Source organism: Myotis daubentonii, chromosome 3, assembly GCF_963259705.1.
Source record: "Myotis daubentonii chromosome 3, mMyoDau2.1, whole genome shotgun sequence".
In the NCBI taxonomy this organism is placed as follows: Eukaryota; Metazoa; Chordata; class Mammalia; order Chiroptera; family Vespertilionidae; genus Myotis; species Myotis daubentonii.
In genome coordinates this window covers 102146057-102158714 of record NC_081842.1, presented here as the reverse complement: position 1 = coordinate 102158714, position 12658 = coordinate 102146057, and the positions used below count along the sequence as shown (strand labels likewise).

Here is a 12658-nt window from a genome sequence, read left to right as displayed (position 1 = left end):
GGGGTTGGGGCAGGAACAAAAACAGAAAACTAACACTTCAAGCAAGCACTTTTCCTTTTCTCTTTAGGCCAAAAGAGATAGTGTTGTACCCTCTTTGACTTTGAAGATGTAAACAAAATTAAACTTTGTAGATTACTGCTTGACAGGAGGTAGAGCTGCTTCTCCATCAGGCTGATGGAAGGGCTGGCAAGTGGTGCTAGAGCTGATCACAGGGTTACCTCTGGAGGAGAACAATTTGGGGCTCTGCAGTCCCGGCAAGACTGGCACAGGGATGTTCTGAACTCACTCCTGTGCTGCATTAGAACTGAGCAGATGAGGTCACGGGCTCTCAGCTGGGAATCCAGATCAGGTTAGAAGGAGAAGAAAAATCAGGGTGAGACGGCTCTTAAAGGAGCAAAAGAGCAGAATCTGTTTATTTTGTGCACATTAGGGTTTCTCTATTCATCATCTGAATTTTAGAATGGTCTGTTCACTTAGAATAAATATTCCCAGCAAGAAAAAAAGAGTAGAGACTATATGTGTGTGAGTGTTTGTGTGTGCATTGTTCCCTAAACACAACCTTCAAGACCCCTTTCCCTTGCTGAGAAATGTCCCTTTAGAATAAGTTAATTGTTTTTAATAGTAAATATTTTCTCTTTATTCTGAACTTATTCTCTCCCCACATTTAGAAACACTTTGATGTGTCTTAAAAGTGTGTCTATGAGAATGTATACTGTTGTCCTGGGGGAAAATGGGTGATGGAAATATCTTGTCTTCCCTTTAGCACAGGGATAATTAAATTTTAAAATAAACAACAACAACTTAGTAACTGAATAAACAAACTGTATCATAATCTGTGTGTATTGTAGATACCTGCAAACTTTATTTGTAGTGCTCAGTGAGGAGGAAGGGGGAAGGGTGGATTGTGTGACAAGCTGTTGGCACCAGCTGTGGTCACAGCAGCCCTCATTGCTCAACTATCCCCAGTTGTGCCTTCCTGTCTGCCTACCTGCCCAAAATGATGCAGGGCAAATGGCAAGGCCCAGCCAGGAGCCTGGAACATGAGCTGCCAGCAGGGGAGACTTGTAGTTATGCCAAGGAGCAGTCCAGCAGTTGGCCTGAGAGCGTGCCAGGGCAGGCTGGTGCTCTAGCCCCTGACATGTGTACCTGGTGTTTCCAACCCTCTTGCCATATGATTTCAATCTAGAGTCAAGACACATACATACAACTTAAAAAAAAGATATGCTAACCATCCATATATACAGAGTAGAGGAGGCATGTAGACATTTTCCTATACTGTGTTTATAAATATGCCTTTCATATTTGTTTCTAGTCATAGCTATTTGGCCTTATATTAATTTTGACCATTTCATTTCTTCAGATTTGAGGAGGGGGTTTATTCCTAAGATTTAATTTATAATTTATGATATATGCCATATTTTATGTAATACAATAAACACAAATCAGTCAAATGAAATATAAACATTTATACTCTTCTACCAGACAACAATTCTGAGAGAAGGGAGTTATCGGATTTCATGTCAGTCACCTAGGAAACTTGTACTGCCTGTGCGTGCAGGGCACTCCTGTTCTTGTTAGATTGCACTGTGATTGTGTGCTGGGCATGGCTTTGTGATGATTACCCTGGCCAAACAAGACTGAATCCTCTGTTACCATGTGCCTTCCCGATGTCCCCAATTCTGTGCTTGCATTAAGAGGATTGTTAACAATGCCTGTAGAATTAATAAATGTTGAGTGCAGGAGTAAAGAGATTTTCAAATAGTAAGCAAGACTTTTTTTGGTTATAATACCTAAAGTCCCCCACAACCCCACAGCATACATAAAAGTTTTTGTAACAGGCAGGCAAGAGTTGGTGTGCATTGTCAAGATTTGTTTTCTGCATGTCTTAACCATGTGTGCATGTGTCCATGATAAAATGTAAATGAGTACTTTCTAGAGGGCAATAATGTAAAACCTATCAAAGTTTAAAATGTGCATACTTTTATTTTATACCCAGGAATTCAGTTCTAGGAGTTTGTTTGGTTAATTTTGCCGGGGTCCAACCCCAGCAGGTCCAGGGGTTCCCCAAAGGTGTGGACGGAGTCGGCGAAGAAGGAATGACACAGAGACAGCGTTCAGTTGATCAGCAGCCTAGCCAGGATCTCTAGCCAGGATCTCCAGCCAAGTTCTGGTCTGGATCTCCAGAGAGGTTCTGCTTCGGATCTCCAGCGAGGTTCTGTAGCCATGTTCCCTCGCTCGGTTCTCCAGCCAGGTTCTGTCCAGGCTCTCCAGTCAGGTTCAGTGCCCAGGTTCCAGTCAGGTTCTCCTGCCAATCTCTGTAGTCAGGTTCAGTCCAGGATCCCTTGCCATGTTCTCCCGCTAGGCTCTGTCTCTAGGCTCTGAGGCCAGTCCCTCTCCAGGATCCTCCGGCATGCTCTCTCCAGCGAAGTTCTTCTGTCTCTAGGCTCCGTGTAGGTTCTGTCTTCTTGATTCTGTTCTAAGTTCTGAGTGTTTCTGTCTTGTTACAACTGTATTTATACCAGTTGATTCAATCCCATCAATCTCTATTACAAAGGTTAGGGCGTTTCTTATCTCCATTCCAGGGAGAAAAGATTATGTAGTTTAAGCATGATTGTTCGTAGTTAAAGGGATTAATTACCCGCCTGGCACTTAGTTGAGGGGTTTTATTCCCTCCCTAACTTCAGGGGAAAATCCCTACCTGGGGATTCAACCTTTCTCGGAGAGGTGACCTTGGTTAAAACACATAGTGCCAAGAAGGTGAGCAAACATATTAAGAACCGTATGCCATATATGCCAGGTCCCTTGAAACAGCAAGGATGGACCGGCTCCCGGCATAGTTTAACTTCAACATACAAATACATGAAATACTAATTAAATTACTAGTAGTTTTAGTTTAAAACTAAAATAAACTTCCATCATTAGTTCTTTTTTTTATTATTAATTCTTTTAAATACAGTGGGGCCTTGACTTAATTCGTTCCGAGACTGAGCTCATTAAGGAGCTCATTAAGGAGCTTGTTACCTTAAATTACTCTGTCAACTCAATGCAAAAAATCGGTGGAGAGACAGCTGGTATCTCAAAAAACTCGTTAGTCGGGACACTCTTAAGTCAAGGCCCCACTGTAAATTAAGATATATACAAACAATAAAGCAGTATGAAGGTGTTAAGAGAATGAAATGCATACTGACATAAAAAGATGTTTAAAGAGAATTCAGAGCTGAATTCAAAAAAAATCCTTATTTGATCTTCTTTAGTTCACATTTCCTTTAATTAATCTAAAAATCACATTCTTTTTATTTAAAAAATGTTTATTGGGTACTTTTGTTGGCCAGGCATCTCCCTATGTTCTCTAAATCACGTTATTTCATAGTCCTTGCCCCAAAGAACTAGAGGCTTCAGACCTAAGTCAAACAACAGAGTAAAGTCAGTATCTAGAATATTTGAATAAGAAACCTGTTAAGTCAAACAAAAATTACATTTTTAGTGAATCCTTAACTTTCTCAATGTGAATATTGGACAGATTTCTTTCCTTAAGGTTTGAAAACTTTTTACCATAATTAGGACCTAGTTTGATTTCCTTAAAGCTTTCTTCACTTCTAGTATAATTGAGATGCCTATACTTAATTAATTAAATGTCACAACTCCAATATAATTATTTCATGAATAATTGTATTAGCTGTCATTTGTTTTAATCACCATGCCGCTTTGTATTGCCATTGATGACTATCTTAAAATATTGATGAGGATAAAATATTTTAATATTCAAATTAGTACCTCATGACAAAATATTATCTAAATATTTTTTTCTTATAATTATGTTTTCCTTTTTATTACATAGAGTACAGAACAGTTTGGGGATGTTTTCCTGACTTCCTATTATACCTGCTGTTAGCTGAAAGCAAAAAGGACATCTTTTTCAAATTATTTAATAATTTCCAATATACTCAGATTTGAAAATGTATAGCCTTTAGAATGTTTGAAAACCATTCAGGGGCTTTATAGTAAAAATGTACCATTTTAATTTTTATTAAAACTAGAGGCCCAATGCACAAAATTCATGCAAGAGCAGGCCTTCCTTCCTCTGGCTGCTGGCACTGGCTTCCCTCTGGCACCCAGGCTTCCCTCCAGCCGCCAGCAGGCACCAAGGACCTGGGCTTCCCTCGCAGCCCTGGCTTCATCCGGAAGGTCATCTGGTCTAATTAGCATATTATGCTTTTATTATTATAGATAGAATATAAAACATTGTAGATGATCTGAGGAGGATAGAGGAAATATATCTAAAACTTTAATTCTTTCATTTGTAGATTATATGCATATGTCTATGTGTTTATATAACGTTTATAAGAGAATACATAAATTAGAAATACTGAAATAAAGTATTAGAAATAAGTTAACAAATCACAAACATTTTGGTATAAAACAGATGCACTCAGACATCCTATGGCAAGTGTGTAATTTTGGAAGCAAACTGTTTCTTATTCCAATGTTACTTGCCTGGTTAGCTCAGATGATTGGACCATAGGACAAAACTGATGAAGGTTATAGTTTCAATTTGTAGGTAGGTCAGTTAGCTTTACACTGTTTCACGGTCACATGGAGGGGCTAAACGACTTAGAAAGGAAATGTGGGTGCAGTACTGTGAATTCATCCCCTCTGCTGGGAAAACCACCCACAGCTCCAGTGCTAGGTTTGTGCCAATCCCAAAGTCATTAGTGTCAGGATGAAAAAGAAAGAAAAACCAAAGAGGAAATCCTGACCCTCACAATACAAAAATGTAATGCTATGTAGCTCTCATTTCCATAATATAACATAATGACCTGCCTTTTCTTTTTATAGTTATAGTTGAGGGGCTCCAGCTGATCACCTGCCTGAAATTACTGCAGGCCTGGTGGGAAGCATTTGAGGAAGCATAGTCATGTTTTCATTTCACTAGGAAATCATTTAGCAAATCACTGCTCTTCTGTAAATTACTGTGCTGCATGACTTTCATACTGAGAAACTATTTCCTTTTTCTATAAAAATTGCAGATAAAAGATTACCACAATAAATGATCTGTATTTAAAATAAACCAATTTCTAGAATTTAGAGAATGTGACACATCGTTTCTCATATGGGAATATAAACAAATACATTTTTATTACTAATATTAAAAATATATCCTCTGTTAAAGTCAGATTTTCACTTATTTTGTTTGTTACCCTTTGAGATGAGGGTAAAATAACAAGCCAAGTACTTATTTTTAAAGGAAATAGCTAATTTTGGAAATCATAGTACTTTAAGCCTAAATTTTATCTTTAAGAGAACCTCACAGTCAGTAATCAACCTATATAGAACATGGTATTGAGAGCACTTTTTATTGTGTGAAGTCCTGTGTAGATGTCAGTCTGAAGGGAAGTAACTCAGTAATTTTAATTTTGCGATGAAGTGATAGGCTCTAATATAACCTAGGGAAATAGCCTCACAACCATTCTAAGAGGATCACATTCTAAACATGGTGATCATTGCTGAAGTGGCAGAAAGCTCACACCAGGCCTCGCTCCTCTGGTCTTTTCCAGACACTCGGATCGTGGAACTCAGACCTGGCTCATCCACATCAGTGGCAATAAAGATAGACAAGCAGAGGCAGGGAGGCATCTCTTCCTCAGGGAATGAGGTCCCATTTTCAGACCTGCTTTTTCACACACAAAAAAAGGGGGCTTGGAAACAACAGTGAAACAGAGTCTCATAAAGACTAAGTAGATTTTCCCAAACTTAAAGGTTGTCAAGACTAATAAAGAAAAAATGCTTCATGGTAGCTAAAATTTTAAAATAATTATAATAGGTGCATATTGAAATTAAAGCTCCTTATACCTAGAACCAGCTATAATATCACTGGATTTAAATATCTGATAATTGAATCTGTAATTAAAGTTGTGGCAAACCTGGAGAAAATTCAGAAAATGACACAAATTTGGTTTCATTGTTGCAAATAAAACCTTGGAGGAAAAAGTTAAAAGGACTGCTATGATTCATTTTGAAGATGAGGATAGTTAAGAAATGATTTTTATTATTTTTTTCAGACTTTCTCAATCTGTATTCCTCATCTAAACTACAGAATACTGAAAATAATTTAAGTGACTTTTCAATTCCTCCATGGATCGGACATAACTAGCATTATTCTCCATACATTGAAGAGAAGTTTACCCATTACATATAAGGCTGCCTTAGGGCACCAGGGCTAAATTCTCTCTCATAATGGAGGTTGATAACAATTAGATACACAGTGAACCATAAACTAATGTCAGCAAGATATCTGTAGCCTAAAAAATGCATTTATAAAGCAGATGAATACAGGGTGAATTTCTTAAAGATAAATTACTTAGCATTATATGATTCTATTGAGGAAAATTACACAATATCCTTCTCCCAAAGATTTTGAAGGTGGGATTTATAGTTCTTCTGGCAAGAATGGGAGGAAGTATGTAGCATTTGAAGGCAGAGGTCTTGAAAAGTATGCTTGTTCTTCCACTTTGGGCTATTCAAAAGTCCACAGTGGGGGAGCCCTGAGGTTAGAAGGGGGAAGAACAGAACATGCTGTGGGCTAAGAGCATCGCCTCTGTGAGGAACTCACTGTAATAATGCAGCGAAATACCCACTCACTGGTGTCAAGAAAGGGAAAGAAACAGTCCTCACAGTAACAGAAAGAATGCTGATGCTGAAGAATTCTTGAGAAAAAATAAATCTTTATAGAGCTACATAGGTTCTTTAGAAATACCTTTTGTTACATCTCTAATATTAATTTTTTCCTAACATATAATTCCAGTTGAATCTAGAATACAGATTTGATGACACATTACCAATATGAACATAAACAATTGTTATTCAGAACTACAAAGATATAGAAGACAAACTAAATAAAGCAGACTCGATGGTGGTAGCTTACTACCTAAAGCAACATGATTCCTATGTCTATTTTTTTATGAATGCACACATAGGAAAATCCTGAATACTCTGTTCTTTTTTTAGTATATTTTTTTAAATTACATTCAATATTATTTTGTACAAGTTTCAGGTGTACATCATAGTGGTTAGATAATCATATACTATACAAAGTGTCCCCCTGATATTTCCAGTACCCATCTTGTAGCATGCATAGTTATCATATCATTGACTATATTTTCTATGCTGTATTTTACATCCCCATGAATATTTTTGAATACTGTATATTTTATGAGTTAAATTCTAAGTAACTGAAGTCCCACTTTATTGTCCATAGTGATCTTTTACTCATTAATCCGCATTATCATGATTCAAAATTGCTCACGAAGATCACTATTAATGTGGACTCTACATTTAAACTTTACAAATGACTTTTTCTAATGTTACTTTAAGGAGTATTTGGACAAGGAATCAGTCACACTGTGGATACAATCTGCTTTCTTTGGCAACATTAATGTAAAATGCGAGTCCATATTGATCTTTGCTTATGCAGGCAGTTGACAAGAATTCCATGACATTGCAGAAGAGTAACAGTGGTTTGCTCACTTTGTCTTCTAAGAAAGCAGTGGTTTGAATATTTGAGTATAAATACCTTTTTTATAATAAACAAGTATATCATTTACTTACAGAAGTTCCCATTGTAATGAAGTCCAGGTTGGAACAGTTAAAATAGCTCAAAGATGAATAACTACATGAATAAAACTTTTCTTAGATCTGCGTAACTGCTGCCCTCTTTTTCATTTACAGCTATTCAAGAGCAAGAAAATGAATCTGTGCCTCAATCCTTAAGCCCAGACATCTCCTTAAATAAGTCACAGCTAGATGACTGTCCAAGGGACTCTGGTTGTTACATCTCATCGGAAAATTCTGATAATAGCAAAGAAGACCTGGAGTCTGAAAATCTGTCTGACGTGGTACAGAAGATGACTATCGCAGAAACAAGTGACTGAACACATTCTCAACTCTATACCCACATCTGCATCCTGTGTAACTCTTCCAGAACTAAAAGGTCAAATAGGAAAGAAAGAGAAGTATTTGAAGATAACAATCTAAAGTTAAGATGTTTTATTCTGAATTATTTTACATAAAAGTTTATATCTCTAACATTTCCAATTACTGTAAATAGTATGTATATTTATTATTTTAAATGCTACATGTTAATATTTCACATGAGTGTATTAGAAAAGGTGTAATAGAAGTCTTTAGTATGTGTGACATAAGCTTTATTTTGCAAGTGCAAAATGATAAATTCTGCAAAATCCCCTCATTTCTCCATACCTGCCAGTTTTGAATTTGTGTCTGTTACTCCAGCAGTGGAGCCTGTGTCTGTTTAACCAGTTATCCAAGCATTATTTACACTCATGTTTATACCTACTAGAAAGTACAAGTTAATATTGGAGACATTTGATCCACAGTGTTTTCATTGTTTTTTGTTGATTTCTTCACTGTTACATGGTATAAAAGTATAGACAATATACTGTTAGTTCTGATTTAGTGAAATAAATTGTAATAATTGCACAGATGTTTCACCTTTAAGTGTAAATACTTTAAATTTTGAAATGCCCTAATTTTAAAAATAAAATGAACTATGTGCATTTGGTATTTTCCAGATTAGTGTTACTTTCATATTAGGCATTTCCATATTAGACATTCAGACAAAATATCTCCTACCAGACAAGGTTTTATAGTCAGTCCTCACTATATATATCCTATATAATAAAAGCTTAATATGCTAAATGTCCGGTCATCCAGTCATCTGTTCAACCAATCAAAGCGTAATATGCTAATGATATGCTAAGGCTGCTCTACCGCTAGCTATAATGTACATTGACCACTAGGGGGCAGACACTCAGACCAGTAGGTTAGCTTGCTGCTGGGGTCTGGCCAATCGGGACTGAATGAGATGGGCCAGACATACCCTAGAGCCCTCCATGGTCCCTCCCCTGGCCATGATTGTGCACTAGTGGGATCCCTCAGCCTGGTCTGCGCCCCTTCGCAATCCAGAACCTCTTGGGGGATGTGAGAGAGCTGGTTTTGGCCCGATCCCTCAGGCCAGGCCGAGGGACCCCATTGGTGCAAGAATTCATGCACTAAGCCTCTAGTATATATAATTCCAAAATCAATTACCTCACCTCACTCTGTCTCCTCAGCACCAGATCTGTGTTATCTAACTTCCTGAATACTTCTATGTATTAGTCAGCTTAAGTTGCCATAACAAAATACCATAAACTAGATGGCTTAAACAATAGAAATTTATTTCCTCACAATTCTAGAGGTTAGAAGTCCAAGACCATGTGGCCAGCATGGTTGGGTTCTGGTGAGAGCTCTCTTCCTGGCTTGCAAAGAGCTACCTTCTTATTGTGTTCTCACATGGCAGAAAGATAGAAAGCTTTCTGGTGTTTCTTCTTATAAGGACACTAATCCCATCATGAGGGCCGCACCTTCATAACAATTATGGCCCAAAGGCCCCATCTCTAAATACCATATATTGGGAGTTAGAGACTCACATATAAATTGGAAGGGTGGCAGGGCATAGTTTAGTTCATAGTACTCTAGGAAGCTTTGACCCAACATAGCCAAATCCTTGCTTTTGTCTACAAATTTGTCTCTTCATTTTTACTCCTAACCTACCTCTCTTTAATAGTACCAACGTTCAGCCAGTTATGCAAAGAAGAAAATAATTTCTCACTTCAGTTCACATGTAGATTCAATAAGTAATCTACTTCATGTAGATTCAATAAGTAATCAAGCCCTATGAGTTTTACCTGTAGAAATGCTTTTGTATTTATGGCTTTCTATCTATTCCCATGGTTGCAGTCTTGCTTTGTAACCTCAGGATTTCATGTGTAAAATAGCGCAATAGCTTTCCAACTGATCTCTGTTCCACAAGTGTCCTCCTTCTTAACCCGTCCTCCACAGAGCCTCTAGAAAGATCTTCCAACATGCAAATCAAGTCATGTACTTCCCAACCTGAAATTGTTTGGTGGCTTCTCATCATCTTCAGTATAACATTTAAACTTTCTTCCAGGATACATAAGACCCTCCCCAACCATTTTTTACCCACACCTATGAGTCATATATTTCTTCCCACACCTCTCACTTTACACTATCCAGCCATAAAAATCTACTTGCAATTCCCTAAATTCATGTGGGAACCTTGCCAGGGTCCCCGAATACTCAAGGCCAATAGGAGCACAGAGGCCTTGTTGTCAATACTCCAGAATGGCCAAGGCCACTCTGAGTATGAGCCTAATTGGGATTCCCAAGGCCAAAATACCATGAACAGCTGCAAAGCCACAACGATCCCGGGGTACACTGTGCCCTTCTGTAACCCATAAGATTGATGTCACTGTTGGCAACTAGCCTTCTTTGTCTCTGGAGTAATATGCAGGTTACTGACCAGGAGTCTGAGAGAGAGAGAACAGCTGAGTAGAGGCTAGAGAGAGCTCAGAAAACAGAAGCGGTAGGCACAGAGGATGTAGCTCCTATGTGTGCAGGAGAGGCTAGAGAGCTCAGACAGAGCTGAGAGCTGGTACTGCTACAATGTAATGCTAAGACCTCATAGAGAGCTCAGATATAGTCACCATGTTAACCAGCAGTGTGCTGGATAGGAGAGAGCAGCTGGGCAGCAGAAGCTGCTGAGCCAGAGAGCTGAGATACCACTACGATGTGAGGCAATGAGTTTAGGGGCAGCGTGCGGCTGCTCAGATAATAGCTGTGAGTACAGACATTTATGCTGCTTTTATGGGAAAGATGTATTTACCAGCCAGTGTCCGGCTGCCTGCCTGTATGGATTTTGCTATAAGGACTGTTTTTGTCTGATGGCTGTGTGGACACTGGCTTCTGCAATAAAGACTCATTCTTATACACCCACAACTTCTCATAGCTTCTCCATCTAAGACCCAGCATCCTAGGAGGTCCAGTCCCAGGCAGAGGGGCTCAGACTCAACACCTGTTACTAGTGAGCAGAGGATAAAGGAGGAATTTGGACTAAGTTCCCAACAGTTAGTACAGTGGGCAGGGTTCCAGAAGTCACCTGTCCTGTGCTTGGCATAGTCAAATGAGAGAATGTAGAAGCATATATGGACTCAAAGCCACTCAGAGCAGCAGAGCTGTGCAGTGCTCTTGCTGTCCCTGACAATTTATGATTCCCTTTGTGACTTTTTTTACATTATTTATTTTTTCTGGAAGGGTTCTTGCTATTTTCTACATCCAGAAGCCTCCCTCTGTTTCCCATATTAAGACTCACAGAAGTTATTCTGTGAAGCCCTTCTAGGATTTCCTTTGGTGTTCTCCTCTTCATCTGTCCAGAGCAACCTGTATCTCTGTTGATTATAGCACTTATATTTTATACTTTATCTATTTGTATAACACTTCCCCTTCCATGAGACTGTGACCTTAATTGTGGAAGAGCCTCCTTAATCCCTGAAGCCTGGGTACAGAGTGAGCATTTAAAACGTTTGCTGTTGCCCTGACCGGTTTGGCTCGGTGGGTAGAGTGTCGGCCTGCAGACTGAAGGGTCCTGGGTTCGATTCCAGTCAAGGGTATGTATCTTGGTTGTGGGCACATCCCAAGTAGGGAATGTGCAGGAGGCAGCTGGTTGATGTTTCTCTCTCATCGATGTTTCTAACTCTCCATTCTTCTCCCTTCTTCTCTGTAAAAAGTCAATAAAATATATTAAAAAAATAAAAAATAAATAAAACATTTGCTGTAGTACCTTGAATATAGCAATGATTCCCATATAAAACATTCCCTATCTATAGTTAAATCAACTTACTCAACCTATAGGTAGATACTTTCCAAAGTGACATAAAATGTTTTTTAAATAAATAAATCATAAGGCCTTAGAAAAAAATAAGGAAACACAAAGTGGTATTTCAATGCTGGGGAACAACATTACACTGTTCCTCTCTAAAGCATTTTCCATGTCCATGAGATTTAGTCCCGTATGCAGTGCCCAGGTCACAAGTGAAGCACATGCCTACCTCCCTCTCCACAGCAGGAAATAGTGTTTCAATTTCAAACTTCCAACATGCTGCCTTCCTCATCCTCCCACTCCTGCAATGGCTACTACTCCAAATAGATTATTCTAGGGACTTACTGGACATACCACAGCCACTGACCATACTTTTCTTTTAACTTTTAAATTTCTTTATTGATTAAGGTATTACATATGTGTCCTTATCCCCACATTACCGCACATATCTCCCACTCATGCCCTCACCCCCCCCTGTTGTCTGTGTCCATTGGTTAAGCCTATACCCATGCATTTAAGACCTTTGGTTGATCTCTCCCTCTTACCCCCACCCTCCCCTACCTTCCCTCTGAGGTTTGACGGTCTGATTAATGTTTCTCTGTCTCTGGATCTGTTTTTGTTCATCAGTTTATATTGTTCATTATATTCCATAAATGAGTGAGATCATGTGATATTTATCTTTCTCTGACTGGCTTATTTCACTTAGCATAATGCTCTCCAGTTCCATCCATGCTGTGCAAAATGGTAAGAACTTGTTTTTTACCACAGCATAGTATTCCATTGTGTAGATGTATCACAGTTTTTTAATCCACTCATCTACTGATGGGCATTTAGGCAGTTTCCAAATCTTAGCTATGATGAATTGTGCTGCTATGAACATAGGGGTGCATATATCCTTTCTAATTGGTGTTTCAACAAGAAAGC

The 12658-nt window shown here is 38.6% G+C and overlaps 1 protein-coding gene across 3 annotated transcripts in view; it reads left to right on the top strand.

Annotated features, from left to right (window-relative positions):
- Positions 1–8573, top strand: part of SAMSN1 (SAM domain, SH3 domain and nuclear localization signals 1) — a 47170-nt gene extending 38597 nt beyond the window's left edge. For all 3 annotated transcript variants that reach the window (XM_059688094.1, XM_059688097.1, XM_059688096.1), the window contains exon 8: positions 7726–8573. In XM_059688094.1, coding sequence (XP_059544077.1) covers positions 7726–7928 — 203 coding nt within the window. In that variant the 3' untranslated portion in view covers positions 7929–8573. The remainder of the gene's footprint in view (positions 1–7725) is intronic.
- Positions 8574–12658: the final 4085 nt, after the last annotated feature.